The sequence below is a fragment of the Pteropus vampyrus genome, unplaced genomic scaffold (genome assembly GCF_000151845.1).
Source record: "Pteropus vampyrus isolate Shadow unplaced genomic scaffold, Pvam_2.0 Scaffold166, whole genome shotgun sequence".
Taxonomy (NCBI): domain Eukaryota; kingdom Metazoa; phylum Chordata; class Mammalia; order Chiroptera; family Pteropodidae; genus Pteropus; species Pteropus vampyrus.
In genome coordinates, this window is record NW_011888947.1 from 73,983 (window position 1) to 97,695 (window position 23,713).

At 46.4% G+C, this 23,713-nt stretch overlaps 1 protein-coding gene across 1 annotated transcript in view; it reads right to left on the reverse strand.

Moving 5' to 3' along the window:
* Positions 1 to 1,548: 1,548 nt before the first annotated feature.
* BANP (BTG3 associated nuclear protein) overlaps positions 1,549 to 23,713 on the reverse strand; it is a 116,162-nt gene continuing 93,997 nt past the window's right edge. Inside the window, exons 11-12 of the mRNA XM_023536671.1 lie at positions 5,869 to 6,012; positions 1,549 to 2,186 (exon numbers count right to left, since the gene is read on the reverse strand). Of these exons, the coding sequence (XP_023392439.1) occupies positions 2,115 to 2,186; positions 5,869 to 6,012 (216 nt within the window). The 3' untranslated portion in view covers positions 1,549 to 2,114. The remainder of the gene's footprint in view (positions 2,187 to 5,868; positions 6,013 to 23,713) is intronic.

The following is a 23,713-nucleotide window of genomic DNA, read 5'->3' on the forward strand; positions in this document are numbered from 1 at the left end:
GGCAACTACTAATCTGCTATCTCTATGGATTTGCCTATTCTGAACATTTCATATTAATAAGATCATATAATATATAGCCTATTGTGCCTGGCTTCTTTCACTCAAAAAGAAGATTCATCCATGTTGTAGCAAGTGGCAGTGCTTCATTTCTTTTTACGGCAACATAATATTCCATTCTAAGGATGTACCACATTTTGTTTATCCAGTCAGCCGTTGGACACTTGGTTCTTCCCAATCCTTGGCCACTGTGAACACTGCTGTCATGAATACTCATGTACAAATTTATATGTGGACATACGGTTTCCATTCTCTTGAGTGTACATCTAGGAGTGGAACTGTGGGGTCAAATGGTGACTGTCACCAGCACTCTTGAACGATAGTTTTACTAAAGACCCAATTCTGTGTAGAGAATTTTCTTCTTTCAATGCCTCATTGGTACTACTCTCTGCTTCTGATGTCGACTTCTCTTGTTGAGAAGTCTGCTGTGATTCCTTCATCCTGCTGTAGGTGGTCTGGCTTTTCTCTCGGGCAGCTTTCAGAATTATCTTCGTCCTTAATGTAGTGTGTGTGTCCAGGCATGGATTTGCTTTTATTTCTACTTGGGACCTGTTCTGCTTCCCGAATCCTTTAAATGTCATCTTTCTTCTGTTCTCTCCACTCTCTCCTTCTGGGATTCCAGACACATGCTCATTAGACCTTCTCCTTCCAGCCTCGTGACTGGTCCTTTTTCCCATTTCCATCTCCTGGAGAATAGCCTCTCTCAGGTGACTGTCCAGGGAGGCCCCATCCTAGGAGGATGGATGGAGGCATGGGATGTAGACATGCTGTCCCACTGTAGGGGGCTGCTCTACCTCCCCGCACTTCCTTCACCCCTCCACGTGCCCCAGTGTAAGCTACCCAGGCCCGGGAACCCCCAAGGGGTGGAGCAGGAACAGGCGTGACTATTTGGAATGAAAACTTTGAATGCTTCCCAGAAAAAGCACCGTGCAGTCATAGTCTAAGTCAGTGAATACAATTTTGTTGTGGGAATTTCACAAATCTGACTAATATAACTACCGAAATGGTCTGACAGAAACGAGTGCCACACACCGGTCACGTGTAATGCAAACCACCTCTGCGCTTGTGTTTGGAACCGCTTTCTCTGCCTTTCTTTTTTAACTTTAGACAATGAAGCAAGCTCCTCAGGACAGGATTTTTTCTAAGGAACCCTGGAGCTGTAACTTTCTGAGCTGGAAAAGGCCTGTGTCATTTGACAGCACGGATTACTGGTAGGAGTGCCTACAAGACTGAAGTTGGCTCACACTGTCTCAGGGATGCCTGTGTCTGAGAGGGGGCGCTCTCCTGGGGCAGCGCTCTGCATGTGGGGATGCTGACACTCCAGGCCTGTTACATGGGACTGAAGAAGCAGCCACACTCCTTCCTTTGCAAGGATCCCGCAAGTACTGTCAGTATAGCTGAAAGAGCCCACGGGGTGACCCCTGAGCACCCACCAGGAGTGAGGGTGGCCTCAGTAAACCATCTTTTAAGCGAAAATAACATGAAAGCTGCTGTGGTCATAAATACATTTTATTTCATTAGAAATGCTTAATTACATTGTTGAGAGCATTTCCCCCTAGAAAAGTAGGTAAGCAATATTTCCATCAAAATCGTTAGCTGTCTTTGCAAATACCTATTTTCATTACACTGAACAGAGCACACAGCAAAAGGCTTCTGCTAGTCCATTTTTTTTCAGTTTTCTTTTTTGTTATAAACACCATAGCAAATTAAAAAAAGCTGTTTAAACAGAGAAAAATATTGTAGTTCTTGATTTTCTGTGTGTACTTAATGCAATCCACACTGTGCTTCCCCACTCTTTCTCTAGACACCAACAGTGTGACTCAAACGAAAGGGGTCTTCTGGCAGGGGTGGTGGCTGTTACCATCTGTTTATTTACTGGGACGCTTTCTCCTGTGGATGAGGCTCTCGGATGCACTTTAATAGAACGTGTGCAGTCACCTCTGTGCAAAGCCGTGGGGCCAGGGCGCGTGTAGAACTGGGTGGTTGGCTGGAGCTGGCGCTGAGCGCGGTGACGGCTCCGTCTCGGGTCCTGTCGTGCTCAGGTGGCCTGCCCTGCATCACTGGATCTGGATGGCTCCATGCTCAAGCTGCATTTCGGACTGCAGGGTGGGCTGCAGAGTCTCAGCTGTCTGCAAGAGGGGAGAGAGCAGGGCTTTTCTATAAAAGTATCCACCAACTCGAGTCCAGGCCACTCGCGGGTCACAAGACACCAATGGTTTCCATGCATAGCACAACACACACAGCGGAGCTGGAAGGGGTTGGGTCCTAGGTTCACCCCTGCCTAGAGCGGTGACGCTCCCAGAACCCGAGCCACTCACGCAGTTCTGATAAATCCGGGCCACAGTCCCGCCTTGCGGGGCTTCTCCTTGCCCACAACCCCGCCAACCCTCCCACACATGCTGCAGGGCTCACTCGCAGCCCGCAGTGCTGACTTCCCATTCCCGCCTCCTGGTTATCACTGGGGAACAATACTCTGTGGTTGACACTTCCTTAACCTAGTATATTTGCCTAGAATTTCAGTTACCATTTTGCCTTTTCTTATAAAAACTGTTCCAATGTTATGAAAAGCATTTTAGGGGCAGCTACCTTTCTCACCTTAAAGACTGAAGTTTTAATCCATGAGTTACAAGTATTAAGGATTTTAAATATATATTCATAGTTTTAAGATGAATTAAAGGGAAAAATACAATCTTAGAATAAGTCACCAATCATCCATCTCAACCATCCGGAATTGGCCCTCAAATGGAGATTTTGGGGTTTTTTTGGACCTCCTAAGCCAACATCAAAGGCGATGTCACAAAGACTAGACCCTCAGAGGTGGGCTTCCTGGCTTCTCAAGCGGGAAGTTTAGCTGGAGGGGCCCAGCATGGTGACCGCAAAGAAAGAGGTGAAGAAAGGTACAGAGACGCGAAGGTGGAAGTCCCTGGTGCGGCCCTACATCTCCTACTGCGGTTCAGGGCCGCGCCTCTGAAATACTATACAAACGTCAAATGACATTTGACATAGTGTTTCCTCAAAGCAGGGGCTTTCCAGTTTCAGAAGAAGGACTCAGCAAAGGCATCGCCTGCAGCCCAAGAGAGTGGCTGGGTAGAAGCGATGAAAAAGGGGTCGCCTTAAGACAACAGATGGGGGTGGGGGTTCCCCACAAGTTTCTGGGCAAGGGAAAGTGAATTAGAGCCTGCTGGTGGCTGCGGGCAGATGAAGTGAGGGCAGAGCGAGACTCGGCTGGAGCAGTAAGTACATGTCTCATTCCCCGCTCCACTGCTGTGTCCTAATTAAACAGATGTCGAGAGCTGCCAGGTGTGAATGGAGACAAAGAACACTGACAGAAAGCCAAGGTGGCAAAGGACTAAAATGGACACAGCTTTCCTCAATTCTGAAATCTGTAGAATGACCACAAACTTACAACCCAGTAAGATGCCCCACCACACAGCTCCCCAGACCTGAAGAACACACACCCTTTTGTGGCAGCCCAGCAGCAGAGTGAACTGATTTTACACAATGAGCCCATTCACGACGATGTGGGCATCAGACATATCACCAGCATGGGACGAGGTGGGGCCTGCACAGGAGCTTCCTTCCAGGACAGGTTCACCCTCAAACCACATCAACTTAGCTGGTCAGGGAGAACACACACACACACACACACACACACACACACACACACACACACACATGGAGAAAACACATACACACACACACACGGAGAAAACACACACACACACACACACACACACACACACACACATACACACACACACACACACACACACACACACACGCACCCTCCCCCCCTTCCCCATCCCCAGCTCTAGGCCATGCCTCATCTTTCTCAGTTGGTCTCCAGAATGGAAGGAGCCTCTGTGGTCACCACTGTGTCAACATCCACACCACTCAGAGTCAGAAGGGCCTGGAAGTGCCCGGGTCACGGGAGCTGGAGAGGTCTGGTAGGAGCAGGGGGATGGGGCAAAGGGGAAACCAGCCTTCTCCAGGACACGGGTTCCCAAACTTTGGGCCAACTGGGGCCTCATTGTGAATCAGGAGAGTAAGAATTTAAGTCCTCGCAGGACTGCTGAGTTCACCCAGCTGGCCACCAGGGTCACCCTGGGCAACCTACTTGGCTCTGCTGAGCCCCATTCCTTGGGAACCACCTCACCAGGCAACCAGCGAACCAAATGAGAATTTCCTTTCCTCCAAGGACTGTGGAGAGCACACCACACCTAGCACAGTGCAGAACAGAGGGCGAGAGGGGAAAGGGACTGCCTGGGAATTTGCAGCTTTAATTCTAAGCATCAAAGGCTGATGGCATCAAGGTACACGAAGCTCATTAGTGCCTGGCCACAGAAAGGAGAGGAGCAGACCCAGAGAGGGCAGCAGAATGCGCCAGAGCAGGCGGGACAGGAGCCAAAACCCAGCAGGATAGAGCAGAACACCAACAGGGGCCTGTGGGCAGTGAGCTTTGAGGCCGTGTCCAGGCTGAGGCTGCCCGAGACATGCAGCCTTCTCCTGCCTTCCCCTGCCTTCCCATGGTCAGAGCATAGAAAAGCCCCTGCATTACAATGGCTCTCCCTGATCTCAGCAGTAATTTTAGTGATTTAAACCTACAGCTTCTGAGGTTTGAGAATGTAGGCAAAAAGCTTATGTGTCATTCACAGCACCAGTAGGCTAGTGCTTTGTTCTAAGGTGCCCTTGCCCCCACAGGAGCAATCCTACGGTTACTCTCGTTAAAAAAACGGGAATATGCCATCACTTTAGAACTGGCTGTTCCAAACACAAGCAACCAACCAGACAGAACCCATTCATACTGTCTTCTAAAGGGGCTCAGGCCATCCGGCTTCTGCCAGCTCTCTCTGCTAGCACAGGGGGCCGAGGCCTGGTTCCCCCAGACCCAGGGGAACTCTGAAGAGAGAGACCATGACGCTCACTCCACTAAGTACACTCACCGTGGGGAAGCTCCATGAACACTTCAAATATCTAAGGAAGAAACCCTCTCATCTGACATTTCAGAAAGTGTCCAAACGGGGTCTGAATGCTGGAGTTTCCAGAGCTCCTGGGAAAACACGGATAAGGGGCAGTGGAGGAGATCCAGCAGAGCCGGACAACGAGAGGCTTCTGTGGGAAGCCTGTTGGTGCTCAGAGTCAATCAGACTTCCTGAGCAAGCATGTAACAAACAGGGAAAACTGGGCCTTACGAATGTGGAGCTCCCCACAAGGTCGTCAGGCTGCCGTGCTAGAAGCGCAGGGCAGGCGGCAGGATACCTGGTCAAACGGTGCCCCCAAAACCAAGGGCAAGCACCACAGCTATCGGGGTCAGCCGGCATTTCCACCACAAAGCGGCGGGCTGCTCAGAGGCAGGTGCCCCATAAACCTGCCCCCGGGAAAAGGGTCAAGGGTGAGTGCTGGGTCTGCAGAAGCAGTGATCCCTGGGCCAGGTGCTACCCGACTCTGAGGAGCAGTAAGGTCTCAAGTCAGTGGGGACCCCCCACTTGTGGAAGGGGATTGAGAAGAAGTTAAAATTTGCCTTCAAATTCATAGACAAACATTTGCACAAAACAGAATATCTCAAGAACAGGTTTAAAACTATCACCCGGGCGAGGATCTAATATCACCGATACGTTATTCAGGCACTTATAAAAAATATTCCAAATGAGTGCCTGTGTCCAAATGATGCATCTTCCAATGGTAATTACCTTCCTCCCGGGAGAACATCAGAAGCAGAAATACCCAGGCTGGGGCTCGTGTTCACACCTGCAGAAGCCCCAGGACCCGTCCACAGACAGGGTGTCCACTTCCAGAAGGGGCAGGACCCACCTGAGCTGCAGTGGTGTGGTCAGTCACCGGTGCCAACTGGACGTACTGGACCTGGATGTCGCTGCCCTGGAGAGGCGACCCGTCCACCCCTGCAGCAGCAGGGTCTGAAGAGGCCACAGCTATCAGCTGGGCCCCCTGCAGCACCTGGAGAGACAAAGCAGAACACCATCAGCACCGTCACAGGAGCAATGGCAGGGGCAAGTACCACGCATGCAGACTCCACCATGACTGTATGAACCGAGGACGATGGCCCAAGACCTCACTCCTTACTGTGGGGTCTGTCTCATGAATCATTCCGGAGTAACGTCTGACCAGTGAGTGTACATGTGTGTGTGAGCATGTGTGAATGTGTATGTATGTGTGTGTGATCTCCTCTATTATTCACGTGTTCTTTTCTCCAGCACTTACTCTCCACCAGATCTTTCATGATCAGAAAACAGGACATAGTCCTGTCCAGTTCCATAGCTTTGCTTCCCGATCACCAGGGAGGAAGCCATTGTCATTTTTTAAAGAAAGGGCAGCGAGACCCGGGAGGGCTCCCTGGGCCCCTCCAGCAAACGCCCCCACATGCCCTCCACGAACTCCCAGCAGACAGAAAGTCAAAGGACTCAAATCCAGAAATATAAGCTGGGACCAGAAGAAAGGGGGACACGAGGCTGTATTGAGTCATGAATGTGTTTTAGGAGCCTCTGGTCATCAGAGGAGAGAGAAAGGTAGTTTTTTGGCATGAAGAGCAAAACTGTCAAAGCCCATTCAAAAATTACATGTCAAATGTCATATTTACTTAACCTGAGCTAACTGAACTGATGGGTCTCCTCCAACTGTCACAAACCACACCATGCCTCAAGGTTCTGCCACATAACAGGAAAAGGACACCCCGGGATCAGTTGTGTGGGTGACTGCAGGTGGGGTGAGGTTGAGAGTCACAGCAAGGCTACGAGAGACTCACAGGACAGGCGGGAGTGGCTGACACGCCTGCACACACCTCGAGCCGGCAAGCTCCACAGTAGACATGCCCATTCCCCACTGCCCCTGTGTCCAGCCTGCCTGATCCCTGCACTCCTCTCCTCTGCTCCTCCACTCCCTGCCTCTCTCTTCGCTGCTGACATTCTTTCCTTCCATCAAGAAAGAAAAGCCAGCAGAGGGGACTGGGTGACTTCCCACCTGGCCCACCACAGCCCTGTCTGGAGCCCTGGCTGCCTCTGGGCACACAGCGCATCCTGCTTGGGGACTTGTTCACAGTCTGCCCCCTGCACCCACCCCCACCCCGTGCGACTGGAAGAGGCGCTGCAGGATGGCACCGTGTGTGTGTGGTGGGGGCTGTTGGGGTCTCTTTTGTTCACTGACAAATCCCCAGCGTCTAGCACAGTACCTGACACTGAATAAACACTTGTTAAACAAATGAAAATGAAGCTGATGTTGATGAGGAAAGACTGAGAAAACAGGCCAGTGCCTCAACGGGTCCATCAGACAGGGAGTTGGTGGTGAAGTACAGGTGTATTTTCAAGAAGTACACGTGTATTTTCACACAGGCTCTCCTGGTGTCTGTCTAACAGGGATTGAGGCGGCTGTTCCTAAGCCAGGCAACTCTAGAGAAAAGCTTAGAAGACTCACATGAAAAGTTTTCAGAAGAAAATGTTAGGGCGGGTAAGAGCAGTTAAGAGTTAAGAAGACATTGTGGTAAACTAGAAGATCAAAAAAAAAGGGCACGTGAGGGATGACTCTCTCATACACACAATGTTACAGTATCACTTGAGGTGGAGCGGAGGAGAGCCCAGAAGACACGAGCCGGGTGGGAGGGAGGGGAGGCCACACAAGCCAGGCCCTTGCTGACGGCCTGCTCCGTCCCACCACTGGTCCCCCAGACCAGACACTATGGACCTCACTCCTGAAGGACCTTGATATGACACACTCCTTCGTTGGCCCTCCTCACAAGGCTGAGCCAGCTGACGTGTGTAAAAGAACTCTGCACTCCCAGATTCTCTGTGACAAGACAAATTCAGATTCCCAAAAGGGGCCATGAAATGACAAAGTCAGTCGAAGGGTCTTTAAGTCCGAACATCACTCTTACATCAAAGCCAGCCACCAATGACCAGACAAGAACATTCATTCATGTGCTTGGCAACTCCAAAGCACCACTGAAAGGTCATGCACAAATATATTACAAGACAGTGATACGGTTACTATGAGCCAATTGCAAGATTACAGCGAGTGTCTGACAGAAGTGAATGGAATTTACCGTTAAGACTGAACTAATGAAATGGACATTTGCTTTTTCTCTGAATTTTAATTTAGCATGTAAATCATCTTAAATTAGCTAAACTGTCTCAAGATCAAATGCCAGCAAGTGACAGGCCTGCACTAAATGCTCTCTAGTATCTACTGACCCACCTGCTCCGACCAAGTGTCGGCCAACACCCTCAGGCCCCAGCTGGTCCTGCCCCCCACCCAGGGCCCACTGCTCTCTGTACTGTCCTCCCAAATTCCCTCCTGGGCAGCAGCCCTCCACATAAACTCCTTCTCTCCAGAAAACCAAATTCAAATATTTATTGAGGACGTGATATGTGCAAGACACTGCAAGGGCAGGAATGGGACCTCGAGAGACTACATTCTAGAACAAATGCACTATGAAGCAAAATGGGCTGCAATCTCAGAATGAGAAAATGTCCAGTTCTGTCATCTGTGGAGACTCGGGCAAGTTCTGTGGGAGGGTTGGGGATGGCCTGGCTCAGAAGGAGAGGGACGGGAAGGAAGAGTATCTTAGGCAGAGGGAACGAGAAGCCCCAGGGATGGCAAAGGAGGAGACAATTGAGGGCGCAGGGGATCGGTCACAGAGAGGAGAGATGGGCTCAGTGCTGGGCAGAACTTCTAAGGCTCCATGAAGACAGCGGAGGGCTGAGATTCAAGTTAATTCTATCTGGCATTCCATGACCAACCAGGATGTTAAACTGCTTTGAAAGAACACACTTCTTCCAGATCGGAGAGGAGGCCTGTGGAAGTGTGGAAGAGACACTGGCCATTTGTGGGCCCAACATGGGCCCCCACTGTTGTCTGGCAGTGGGTCAGCTCATCTTTTGTTCCTTTGCCTCTTTTTGGAGTGGTAGGCCCGGCCCCTCGACTCAGCAAATAAAATCCAATGTGTGACCGCACTTCACCAGCCCAAGAGGAATCCACTGTTCCACTGGATGGCGTTTTGACCTGGCAGGGTCTCTCCACAACATGGTGGGGCCACCAGTTCCTTATGGTCTTTCCGCAAATAGTGTAGAATCCTTGAACCAAAGTGGTTCCGTCATTACTTTCAGACTTACAAACCAGTTACTTCACCCTGGTTTGTAAGTCTGAAAGTAATGACGGAACCACTTTGGTTCAAGGATTCTACACTATTTGTCCTCGTCCCACATCTTCACAGTATTTCTGCAAACTGTCAACTTTTTGTGCTATTAAATGTACAGCAACATTCTTGGTAGGGTCACTGCCAGAAACACTAACCACATGTGTCATTTAGCTGGCCCAGCGTCCCACAAAACACTCTTTCAAGTCTAAGACTGAGACTAACACAGCTGCGAGTAGGTGACAAGCTGGTCTGGAAGCCTGGCAGTGCTCACAGCATTTGCACCTGCGTCTCTTAGCAGACTTATTCCTGACTTAACACGCATCTGTGAACTTTTTATAAACTAGTCCCATGTAGGAACATCCAAGTGACATTCTTGCTGCCAGCCCCCACTTTCCCCAAGTGCGTAAGCTCATGTCTAACTGGCACAATCAAGTAAGGTTTATTCCCATGGCAAAGCTGGGGAAAAAGTAACATGGGCCACCAAAGTACCACTCAATGGAGGTTTATGGTTCAGCTCAGAGAATGTACTGGGCAACAATGCAGCGTCGTAACAGCTAGAAAAAATCAGAATGCACAAAAGACAAAAGGTAACAGACGTAGTAGGAAATTCTCAGAACCGCAGACTCCGCCCCTTCGGTGGGTGGTGAAGGGGAACGAGCGCTCCGGGCTGCCCTGGCTTAGCGCTTGTTTGCTAGATCCTAGGCTGAACTTCAAAAAAAATATCTAGGCAATGTTTGGAAATACTAAGCTAAAACGTTAGGTATTAAAATGTACTCACGGTTTTGTAGTTGAGGTATATTTTAAAAGATCCATTAATAAGTGAATTTAAGGTCAAATCACATAACTATTTTTTAAGGAAACTAATGAAATCATGGAACATATTTCTGAGAAGGTTCGGCCTGTGCTCTACTTTTGGCGATGAGCCACTACCCCCCACAAATGGAAGGCATTTTATGGTATCCTAAGAGAGATTGTTTTCCCTGTGAGCACTGCCCATAAAGTGACTTTTCGCATGATCTACAGTTGATTAAATCTTAAGAATTACAGTGTCAGAAACCTCAGAATCTAAATGTGCAGAATTATAATAGCGAAGGTAGGCACATAACCAGCCTGGCTGCTAAATGAAAATAAAAATAGGAAAATGTTCTCCGCTGGGAATTCATTAAAAATGCTATGCCTTTTAAACATTTCCACATTAGTTTGGTTTCACAAAGTGATTCAGAAATGAGTTAAACACTTAATGAGCACAGAACTGGAGGAAAAGACCTTCCAGAAACTTAGTTATCATTCTTCGCCTTCCTTGTACTCTAGACCCTGCAGAGGAAAGCTGTCCCCAGGGACCTCCCCGACGATGCGGCCTCAGCAGGAACCCTGTGCAGCAGGCGCTCCAGTTCCCACACCTGGACTCCAGGGCTGGGAGAGAGATGGCTGGCTATTCAGACAAAGCAATACAGGATGATTTCAGGGAGTCTCCAAAATTTGGAAATGACTCTTCTAAAGGCGACATTAACATTTTGTTAAAGAATATATCTTCTCAAACTGGATTACAATTGTGATGAAAGAGAAAACACAGGAAGAAAGGGTTCAAAAGGCCCTCTCTCCCAGTGGTTAACGTCATCACAAACCAGTGGCACTGGCTCTCTTAGCAGGAACCTCGCCAGGAGCAGGACTGACTTATCACAGTGTGGTCCATGGAAGCAACAGGGAAGGGGAGAGTCGGGCTCACATGTTTTCCACAAAACCACCACAGGGCTGAGGATTCTGGGGATGCGCGTGGCCCCGTTTCTTCTGTGTAAGACAGAAACGGCACTGAACCGAGTCTTGCCCATCTGAAGAAATTGATAAATGAAGGAATTTACTGATAAGTTCTAAAATGATGGGCGGGAAGATGGCCAAGTTATAAATCCCTGGTTTTTCAGTTATCAATACGTATTTATTGAGAGAAGGTGGTAAATATGTGACTGGAGATGCCCTGATTGTTTTAAGGGACCCATGGGTGCTTGTGCTCGGATGGCGTATCAGAAACAACTGGCGGGCACCCTGTGGAGTGGGCTGAAAGTCCAGGCTGGGGGCGGAGACTGACGCATCATGGACCTCGTGTGGAAACTTTTTCCCTTGTGCTGTTTTCATAATAAGAGAATGAACCATGCCAAGGAGCAAGGACGTCAAGAGGACAACATGGAATAAGACCCAGGGGGGCCCTTCCTTTCAGACCAACGCACAGTCAGGGGTCGGGAAAGGGCTGAGTAACCAGCACACAGTGGGTGGTGACCCGCTCGAAAAGCGAGGCACAGACAGGCTGAGAGATGAGAATGTGGCAGACACCCCCAAGGGGCCTCAGGGAAGGCTCTGCAGCCAGGGGCAAGTCACGAGGGAGCTGGGGCGGAAGTGGACATTCTGGGCATAAATGCGCCTCCTCTTTCTCTAATAACTGCATAACCCTGAAGGCAGGCTATTTTTGTGAGGGTAATACACATGAAATGAGTAAAATAAAAACAAAACGCTACAAAAATCAATTACACAAAAGATTTGATTCATCTGCTTCTCAGTGGTGCTGCCCGAAGCAGCACTGTGCAGCCTTTTGAAATACACAGGAGGCTCAGACAGATGTGTTGGTTTGGAACTGATTTTAAACTAGTAATGAGGAAAACCCATTACATCAAATCTTAAATGCAGAACAGCAAAAATGAAGTCACATGCCACTGTCACATGGATCACTATGGTACCCCAAGAAGGAGAATTCACTGAAAACCTGCCTCCTGGCTCATCTGACCACGGCCCTGATCTTCTGTGGAACAAAGCTCGCCTGGATGAACTCCCACTCAGCTCCCAATAATGAGCTTTCAGCTCCTTCTTCATTCTTCCTGCTCATTTTCCGTTTGGTGCCTTTTCCAAACAGGCTCTGGAATGTAGAAAGATCTAACTGGAATGCAGCGAGCTCCCGGCCAGTAGCCAGTGGCAGTACCTCTGGGCTGCCAGCGACAGCAAGCCTGTGGCTGCACTTATAGTGGGGCTCCCCAAAGGGCAGCACATCTGTATAAGACACCAAACGAAGTGCAAGGGTGGCCTACTCTCCCAGCTTCATTTAGAGAGTTCCCCAGTACATTTCTGAAGCATGGCCAATTATTTTCAGGTAAAAGAAAAATGGCACAGGGTACAAATTTAAAGCAGCCTACTAAGGGGATCCTGGATCTAAGAGCACTGTGTTTTGGAGCACACACATCTGGATTTCCTCTCTATACTGCCAATTCTGAAACTCTGTTTAACACTCAGCTGAGATGATACAAAACTGGTACAAAACCTGCAATAAATGCAAGAATCCCGAGGACTTTTCCGAATCCAACCAAGAATCTACCCAGGCGCAAAAAACGAAACGAAACAAAATAAATCCAAACCAAAACAAACCAGCAAAAAACTCTCAATCACTTAACAAGATCTGTTTTCAACATGATTTAACTGTGTAGCCAAGAACAGGGACAAGACCACTAATCCCAAGGCCTCCTGCAAAAGCCATGGTCATTTACTTGTTTTGTCACTTAATGTTTGAATCCAACTTGTTAAGGTAACGTAATCGACCAACCAGGTTGACTTTCTCACATCTGGATGTTAATTCAAGGAGTAGCTTCCTCATGATAGAAAGTAATAAGGAGCTGAGAGACAGATCAGGAAACCCCCAAAGCACTACGTGCCCAGAAGATCTACCAGCCCCAAATCTCTTTCGTACATCTGTACAGAAAATGCCCCAAACACATGATCATTCTGAAGCCTTTAAACCCACCGATGGAACACTAGGATGTTTCCCTGGGTTCCATTTTGAGTGCTTTCATAAACCACATCGCCATTAGTAGATGGTCAGAAATGAGTTCAAACAGCAAGGTCCCTCTGGGATGACTCCTCGGCCATGGAGCAAAACTCAGCACAGAGACTCCTCACAGCCCTCAGGGTTTGAGCCAATCGATGCAACATTTTAGAAAAGTATCCTATGGCCAGCAAGGCTGTGCTTGCAAAGCGAACAGGCTAAAAGCCATGAGCCAGATTTACAGCCTGGAGCGGATGAGAACATGCCCCAGGGAACCAAGGTCCAGATTCTGTGCACACAAAGATGCTGTGTGGCGAGCAGTAATCAAAAGCAGGTTCTGCTGTATGCTGTGGCTCGTTCCAGCACTGGAGCATGAACCTCAAACACAATCTAGGAGAAAGCAAAATAAAACCTAAAAAATAAAATAAAGCAGAAACGGAAGTCTGGAGATACTTGGTATTCATCCCCCATCATTCCAGATAGGGCAGACTTCTTGGGAACAAATCTTAACCATGTGTCTTAAAACTTTCCAGTTGATTGGGGCTGGGGGTTGGGAGAGGTTTAATAACTCAGCCAGACTCAAGTCCAAGGCCCTCATTTTCCCAGGGGTCCAGGTCCCTGGTTTCTAGAAGGAAAGGTTAGGTGAGAGAGGAGCAGGAGAGACAGAGCAGGAACAAAATAAAAGTTTTATTTTAATTGCATGTATACATGATCTGTCATAACAGTGTCGTTCAGACATGGGGAAGGGAGAGGGTACGCCCGGCTGCCAGCCATCACACTTCATGACTGCAACGAGCTGAGATGCCCAATCACGGAAGTGAACGCTGCCAGCTGCCATCAACTGATAATAAGAACAAAGTGGCCACCACCTCACAGGACAGATTATCTAAGAAAGGACTGTGCTCAGGACTGCTTCCTCTCACTGTCCTGTGATGACTCTGACCATTTCTTTTTTTAATTTGGAAAACTCACTGCACAGAACAGCAAAAATTATTGTTGTGTTTACTGTGATGGGGCTAAAAAAAAGAACTTCTAAAGAGAGGCGATACAATTTTCCTACTAGTTCCATTCCATTACTAAATTACCACTTTATAAATGTCTGTGCTTTACTGAGTGATATGAATGTCAACAAATGTCCCCTCCTCATTGGGAACATTGAGGGAGAAAGTGGTTTTTAAAAAGAGAGTGTATCAGTCTTTAAACTCTCACCTATCAACCCAGATCACATGAGTGATCAATATAGCAATTAGGAGACCACAGCCCTCACTGGGAAAGACCAAGAGAGGCGCCTCCTATGGCAGGGTGCACCCACAAAGGAAACACCTTGGAGTCCTTGCATAAATTTAAAATTTCATGATGCTGTAGAAACACAGCCTCACTATTCATACAAATGGATGATTTATTGTGAGATGCTAACTAATGGGGACATCTACACATACCTCATACTGGTGGCACAGCCTCCATCAGCACAGCGTTATTATTCTATTCTGATAAAGCACAGTGCCTGCTGTCTCTTAAAGAAAAGTTCAGAAACTGATTTCTATGCCAAGTAATCTATTACACACCAAGTGGACAAAGTCTCATTAGGTGACAGCTTATCTCTATCTTCACCACTGAGGCTCTCTTGGGTGAGGATGGCACTTCTCCCCTTTCAAGGTGAGAATTCTAGAAGTGCCTCCATTCCCATACCCAACCTCAAAGTGCACTGTGACCTCAGTGCATCAAGAAATGTGCAGAAGAAACTGCCCATTACCAAGCATCCTTTCCTGTAAGCAAAGAGAAGACTGTACCTGTGTACACATTAAACATGATTGGGGGGCCCAGGAGAGACGTGAGAGGCAGAGCACACAGGTACCTCTCACAGGAAGCCCAACAGCACCTCACAAATGACTTGTTTCACAGTACAGAACTTCGGTTTATCACACTTCTCTGTGGGATGTGGGTCTGAGGTGGGGTGGTCGGCCAATGTTCTGTCGATGATAGGGTGAGGGGTGTTATAGGCCCAACTGGGTCCCCCAAACATATATCGCCAAGTCCTAACCTCTAGAACCTATAATGTGACCTTATTTGGAAATAGGGTCTGAAGATGTAATTAAGATGAGGTCACATTAAAGCAGGATAGACCCTAATTTAGTGACAAGTGTCCCTAAAAGGAGAAGAGAATTTAGACACAGAAAGAAGAACACCATGGAAGCACAGGACCAGAGGCTGGAATCATGCATCCACAGCCAAAGAAGACAAGGAAGGAACATCCCTTAGAGCCTCCGGAGGGAACACAGCTCTGCTGACCATGATTTTGGACGTCTGGTCTCTAGAACTGTGAGAGGACACATTTCTGGCTGTTTTAAGACACCCAGTGGGGGTTACTGGTTTGGGGTTGATGGTCCAGGAACAGTCTTTGCACTTTCAGACCCTCTGCTGGAATGCAGTAACCCCATGTCCAGGCCCACATGGTCAACTGTCTTTAGTTGACACAGCTTCAGGCCTTTTGCTTCTTGAGAATATCCTGACTACTTCTCTCCTCTGTCAGCTCCTCATGGGCAGGACTTTCAGGGTGAGCTCAAGGGTACCCTGCCCCTCTGTCCTTGCAAGAGGCAACCAATAGTCTTCTCCCAAACTGCAGGGCCTCGGGCTTCCTGGACACCTGAAAAGGTGTGGGAGCGGGTCTGTGATGGATTCATTGATGGCAGGTCCCGAACAGGCATGGCTAGTGCACTAGTGATGCCACCTGGCAAGGCGTGCAGAACACAGGTAAGGCCAGGCTGCAGACGAGAGCAGCGAGACATCGGCATGAATCTTAAGTCACTCCTGTTGCATAAAGACCATCATAAGAAAGCAGCCAAAACTCAGAAAATACAAGTGATAGTCTCTTAAAAGGCCAGATTCCAATTTCCCATGAGAAGAACTGGCCCCCTTTGGACTGATTTCTAACTAACCAGCAAGAGAAGGGACACCTCCTCCTACATGTCAACAGTGTGTCCCTTGCCTGAATCAGTGCTGGGCAGGAGCAGCTCTCGTGACCACTCAGTCCCTGACCAAGACCCACTGTGCAAACGGCCTCTAGGATCCAACTCTACCTGGGGCCAAGAACTCTCCAGGAACCTGACTGTTTAAGGCGATGTCTCAGAAAGTTCTACACTGAGGTAAGACAGTGAGATTACTGTATGGTCAAGATATCTATGACTAAGTAGCCACAAATATGTTCAGGCCCAAATTCCCTTTCTGCACCGATAGCAGAGCTCAGTCCCAAATCTTTTCTAGGAACACACAGGGTTCTCTGGACTAAATGTTTGTGCCCACTCCCCCAATTCATATGTTGAAACCCTAATTCCTTAATGTAATCGTGTTTGGAGGTGAGACCTTTGGGAGGTGATTAGGGTTAAACGAGGCCACGAGGGTGGGGACCCTATGACAGATTATTGTCCTTCTAAGAGGAAGAGGGACAGAGGCTCTCTCTCCACGAACACTTCAAGGAAGGCCATTGGAAGAATAACCAGGAAGAGGGTCCTCAGCAGAACCTAAGTGCTGGCACCCTGATCTCGAACTTCCAGCCCCAGAACTGTGTGGAATAGATATCTGATGTTTAAGCCTGCAGTCTGTGGGGTTCTGTTATAGCCACCCAAACTCAGACAGAGGGTGACAGTAGATAAACATCATCATCTTCTTTCTTATAAGGTGGAGAAGATATCCTTAGGAGAGGAAGTTTCAGGAACTATTTAATCACCAAAAGGCCTAGGTCAGTGCATTCTAGACAAGTTTGGAGATGGCTGGAAAAGAAAAAACCCACTAACAGACCCACAGGTGTCTCTGATATATCAGCCTTGGGTTTGAAATCCACTGGTGTTAATTTTCTAGGACTTTTAAGTGGAAGGGACATTCTTATACATACACTGTTATCAATGGTTTGCAAAAACCTAGTTTATATACATTTCAAGTTAAACTTTGGAAGAATCTCTTCAGTGATTCTGACGCCAGGGAGCATTTCTCTGGGAGCATTTTGAATTTGGGGACTTCAAATTCGCCTCAGCCCACTGACACTGAGAGACTATGTTTCTAACCTCTAGAGTTCAGAAAGAGAAAATATAAGACAGGAAAGGACGATGGCCTTTTTTAGCATGCTCCAGTCTCTGGAGGGTTCCTGGCCTTAAACAGCTTAGCAGAAACCTGACCAACTTCCTGTCCTCTCCCCTGTGCGCCCCTCAGACCAGGACCAGGAGACGTGTGTACTGTTAAAGTACAACATGCTACTGTCAAACACATTCACACATTTGAGGACACAAGAAGCCTGGTTGGAATGTGACTATTGCTTGTTCTCACTACATGGTGTGCTCCAGCCACCCCACTTTGAGGTCAGGTTGACTGACATCAGGAGTCAGAAATGATATAAATGTTTAATTTGAGGTGTAAATAATTTCTTTAAACATTGTCCAAGTGAAAAACACCCAAAAAGCAACACTTCGTACTTGGTCAATGGTGGGCTCCCTCTGAGGAGGAGAGTACAGGCTGCTTAAGAAGAGTTCACACTTTACAGTGTGCTTCTGTATGACACCCAGCATGGGGCTGGGTTCATGCTATCACTCATGCATTGAAAACAAGAAAGCTCCACCACAACAACTCCAAATGACGGGGGAGAGTAAAGGAAGGAGGAAGGAAGAACGAACTTCCTCCTAAGGATGATTTCATCTCAGAAAACACTGTTTTGCAGATATAAAGTTCAAGCTACAAGTTCAAGATGCGCTCTGTGTCAGGGTGCAGCCACGGGCAGATCAGCAGAATAAAGACCTGAATCTCAGGGCTTCTTGCTTCTGCACCCCGCACTGGCCAAACCCATGAGGGAAGCCGGCAAGTGAGGGAGCCTAAAGAGGACTAAGCCAAGAGAGCAATGGTTCATACAAGAGAGGCCAGTAACAGGGATGTCCCTGTATCCTGCTCCACCACAGTGTGTCCTCTCTGGGGGACATCCTGGCTGCTGCTGATAGCTGCGAGTGTCAGGATCACACATACACTACGTCAGTCATAAGAAGAGCCCCTGTTGATCATCATTCAGCCTGAACATGAGCAGATAAGGACCTGAAGCCCTGGACAGTGGGCAGGACCAGGAGGGCCAGTGAGTTTGTGTGGGAGCAGTAGGACTGGCTGGGGTCCCGGGGCCTCTGCTGCACTCTGGGCTCTCATCACGGCTGCCATCTTGTTTGTTATCATTAGCTCTACTTTGCCAGGAGGAAACAGGGCCTCAGAGGCTAACTTATGTGCCCAGGATCATAGGCCAGTAAAAATACAACCAAACAGAAGAGGCTTTGAATGCAGTTGTGGCAACTCCTCCAGGCTGCTCCAGTCACACCATGAGGCTGGAGCCAATCACTTGTGTGTGACTGAGATGTGTTAGAAAATAGTGAAAAGAATGATTACACAACAAGTCACATAACTAAGAAACCTCAAGAGCCTCATTTGACTTCAAAAATAACTTCCCTTTAAAACAACAAGGAAAATTATTTATGCTAAATCCCCTCTACTTCAGCCTTTGTTAAAAGAATCAGTTTCATTTCGGGCAACCTGTCTTTTGGCTGAACACCTGCCAACCACACGAATCATTTGCCCTTTGTGTATTCTCCAACTCTGGAGGGGCTTTTGGGAACTAAACTCGGTGCCAATGGAGTATCTTCCCAAAGAGAAGATAACTGCCTCAAAAAGATTTGCCAACTGGTTACATCATGAGGACCTATTTTTAAGAAGCCACACTTTTCAGTCCTATTTCATCAAAAATTGGGTCTGGTTTACTCAACTGTTTTCAACTGAATGCTATAGACCCACCAGTGGCCTGAGGCTGACAGCCCATGTCTGAGCATGTAGCCTGGAAGGCTTCATGTCACATGGCTCCGTCACTGCCTGCCCCACTCTTGGTGAGGTAACGCGTCCATTAATGGACAGAAGCATCTATCACTGGATTGTTGGCCCATATTGTCACTATTCTAAGGGCTTCCATTTCAAAAATCACTGTATACACTGATTTTCATCTTTTGCCAACTGAAATGCCATCCTCAGAGCTTAGACCAGCCTTAAGCGCTTATTTCTATACCAAGTGGACAGCACTCAGTGCTATACACACATCTGATGATATAACATTAAGTGAGAATAGTTGTTGAAAGCAAATATAATAGCTCAAAGGGGCAGATGAAGAGATAAAATTAAAAATTAGTCTGGGTCACTTTACAAGCTTTTTTTACTTTGAGAGTTAATATGAAACAATGGCCTGAATTTTAACAATAAGTGACTATTTTTGTACACATGAAAATCATGCCTAGATTATTTGCGTATTTTATATATCATGCTCAGAGCAGCTATCAGTTTACTGTGTTCTTAATCTCCCCCTTCCCTCTCTCTTACACATACCCCTGATGGTCTCGGATATTATACTTACTCTCCCATCTAAAACCAGTGGCATGTCACACATATTTCATTTCATTTTTGGATTGCAAATCTTTAGAGTAAATGTAAATAAAGATGGTTGTGGATTTTACCAAATATTTGCAAATATTCTCATTATCTGTGTGAGAGGAAACATGAAACCTTCCAGCTGCTCAGAATAAGAGAAACCATCCTTATTCTTTGGTATTTACTTGATCAGAAATCAACCTCTGTTCTGGAATTGTATAAAAGGTCATAATATTAGCATCTGTACTGGTTCTGCTATGGATTGTGCCAAATTTCTAAACACAAATCCTTATGTAGACACAGCACCGTCTGATCCTATCATCCCGTCTTCCATTATCCTGTTGCTGTGAAAATGCTCACAGATTATAGGCTTCTGATAAGAAACACAGGGATCTGTGTTTTCATGTCCTTCAGTTTTCCACACGTCAGTGAGTTAATACACATAGGATTCTCTTTTAGTCATTTCAACACACTGTTCAAGCAGCAGCTTCAACAATTTAACCAGGCATCCTGATTGGACTGGATCTATAGTTTCTATGAAGGATTCCTCATAAACATACAGTAAATTTAACAATCACTCAGCGGTTCACTTTTGAAGTGAGTAAAAAGTGAGAAACTGCACTGTGCTTAAAACTTTTTCCCCTCTGCAGTAATTCTGTCATTTAACGGTTCAAGGGCTCAGCGAGATTTTAGTCAGGCTCACTAATGTCTTCTTATCTGTCAGAACTCTGGACACCGCAGGCCCCACTACTTGCACCTCTTGCCACTAGACTATCGGGCAGGTGGTTCTTTTGATGAACCCCCTTCCTCCCTGCTCGACATCCTGGAATGAAGGTCACGTGCTCCTGAAATCTCCAAACGCTGGAGACCAGCAGCACTGGGACACACTCAGTGCAAATTACAGTACCCTTCCAGCCCTGACTCCTCTTCAGTTTTCTCCATTGTCTACAATCTTCCCTTCTGGAATGGAATCACCAGAGTAGAGTCTACATACAACCACAGTTAAGGGAATGGAGAAGGATCTGCTAGTTTTATAAACGTGAACCAGTCCGAGCTCCTAGAGTTTGCACAAGGGGAAAGCCATGGCCTGGTCAGAATAGGAATGAAATGTCCTAGTGGGTATCTTCCATACGCACGTTCTCTGTCTATAAAGAAGTGAAACATCTGGAGCTAATGACAGAGTTCCAAGGTTCATTCCTGCTTCTGAAATCTCATCTCTCACCCACCTTCACTCTCCACAAACCAGAAGTTCAGAAATAAAGCTTTGGTGCACTAGTGGTAACTTGGCTTCCTTTCAACAGACAGCAGCTGCTCTGACGGCTTCTGGAATAGAATTCTTGAGTCTAAAGAATCCTTTACGTGTTCCTTAGATACTACGCATGGCAGCTCGAACAACTGGTGCAGGCTGCCCACCCAACCAGGTGGCTGCCCATGACACAGCAGGCCCACTAGCAGGAAACATAATAGACACATTGAAAACATGTGACAAAGTTTCAGAAAAGCTCAAAGAAATCAACAAAACTTCTTTATATACAGAAAAGATTGTACTACTTGGATCCCACGAAAAAGAAATTTAGAATTACTCAGAAGTCACAATTTTTCAGGGTATTAAGCTGCAGGTTTTATTATTATTTTTTAAAATTTTAATTAGTTTCAAGAATACAGTACACTGCTTAGACATCTATATAATTAGTAAAATGATCCCCCCAATTGCTCTCTCCCTCCCCTGACCCTCCACCTTGCCAATGTATTAATGCTAACTGCATTCCTAAGTCTTGCTTCCCATTCCCATGACCATCCGTCAGCTAATTTGTACTTCTTTAACCCTTCACCCCATTCTCCCAGCTCCCCAAAGCCCCCTCCCCTCTGTCCATCACCAAATTGTTCACTATATTTGTGAGTCTGTTTTCGATTAGTTTGTTCTTTTTATTCTTTAAATTCCGCATATAAGTGAAATCATATAGTGTTTATCTCTCTCTGACTAAAACACTTTCTAGGTTCATCACAGCAATATCTTTTTCCATTCCCTTCAGCCACTCCATCCCTTGGTTGGAGAACTTAATTCTTTTCCCTTTAAGGTACTTATTGATAGGAATGTAGTTGTTACCATTCTTTATTCCTGTTTTTGATACATGTTTTTTCTTCTTAAAGAGGTCCCTCCAACATTTCTTGTAATTCTGGCTTGGTGGGGATAAATTCCTTTAGTTTATTTTTGTCTGGGAAGCTCTTTATCTTTCCTTCAACTCTAAATGATAGCTTTGCTGGATAAATTATTCTTGGTTGTATATCCTGGGTCTCCATTTTTTTGAATATTTTTTGCCAAACCCTTCTGTCCTGCATAGTCTCTCTTGAGAAATCAGCTGCCAGTCGTATGGGGGTTCCCTTATGTGTAATTATTTGTTTTTCTCTTGCTGCTTTTAAATTTTTTTCTTTGTATTTAACCTTTGGCATTTTAATTATGATGTGTCTGGGTGTGGGCTTCTTTGGATCCCTGATTTTTGGAATCCTCTGGAGCTGCAGATTTTAAATTAGTACTCTTCTATACATTTCCAGGTTATTACTCATGATTAAAATTCTCTATGAATATATGTTAAATTTTTAAATGGCTTAAAAATGGAAGAGTCTTTCAAAATGTCTTCATTAACCTGTGTATCTTATAATTAACTAAGTGCTAATTTGGAATAATTATTTGTTTTCATCAAGTAATCATTAAAAATTGATAATTTGGTACTCTATTGGGTACTGTGAAGAAAAGAAATGAATAAAATTTATATCCATTAAAATATGTAATTTAACTTTCTAAATATATATTTGTAAATGATGAAATTGATCAAAAACAATTCTGGAATTTTGAGGCCTGCCACTCCTCCCTTGACTACACGGAGTCACAAGACTTTGATGTAGGATTCAACCAAAGGGGCCCAGGGCAGCTGTGGACACAGTGACCATGTGCAATGTGTCCAGATCATCAGAAATATCTTTGAGGTATTATTATAAAACTACTTCAGCCTCCCCTAATATGAGTCCCTTCAAAGATATCATTGTTTCAACTACCTAAACGCTGGAAACGTACACTTAAGTAACCATTTTGTCCAACTTCTCTCTGAAAAACATTGTAACACCCTGCCAAGCTCAAGCTCTTATCCGGCTTTTTCCTGGTCTTTCCAGACCTGAAACCGTCTGGTCCGTTACAACTACAGGAATGAAACAACAGGCCTAAAGAAACACACCAGCGTTACTAACTAATCACCACCTGAGCCTGAAACTCTCTTCTTCAGGGCTCGGGAGAGATCAGGAAGCTACAGCACAGTGAGTCCTTGGGTCTTCTGTGCCACTGGCATCTGGTCTGTTTTGCTTCTCACAACAAGCCTCTGTTGGGGACCAAATGGATTCCTGAAGAATCAGAACCAGCAGCAGGAAATACCGTGGGCCCCTTGTCCTGTCTGGGCTGGCCACCTAAGAAAGGGTGACGAACCTGCAGCATCTCGCTCAGTGCAGGGCTGCCGGTGGGCCAGGCTCCTCAACCAGGCTGCAGAAGGCCCACAGTTGTTTTTGTGACTTTCCTAGGATGTTTTTCGGAACTAGTCAACCCCTAAGTCACTCCACTCTGACCTTTTATGGCTTAAATTATATTTTCCACCATTTCTGGTATGGAAAGCTTTTCCATAAGGGAGGAATTCCCTGAGCTACCTAGATTCTCCAAGATTTCTGTTTGTGTTTTGGCATGCAATGCAGGAACACATTTTCTTGAAGGGAACATTTTTATTAGAAGTGAAGTGATCAGTGTATGCCATCTGGGAGGCTGACAATTTTCCCCATTGTGACAAACCATTATAAGTGGACTAAAGCCTCCTAGAAATAGAGATATTTTACTGCTACAGATGAAGATAGGCTGCACAGACACGTATGCATGAGCACGTGTACGCACACACATATACACACATGCCCTAAATACACACACACCCTACACACACACGAGCCCCTTTTTCTCACCCACTCCAAAAAAATTCTACACATAAAATGTTAGATACTTCTCATCTCTCCTAACCTTTTCCAAGCTGGGTTTTCTCGAAGGCCTCATTTCATGGAAAAAATTCTTAAAGCTACTGAAATTTACCTTGAAACAAGTATAAGGAAGGATACAAATGCCAAAGAAGTCAAGAGAGGTTTAAAAATTTAAAGAATGCCAAAGCTGCTGTTAGTTGAATATTAGTTATCTCACAAATACAAAATGAGAATAACCTGGATTTATCACTGTGTTGCTTAGCTTTGTTTAATAC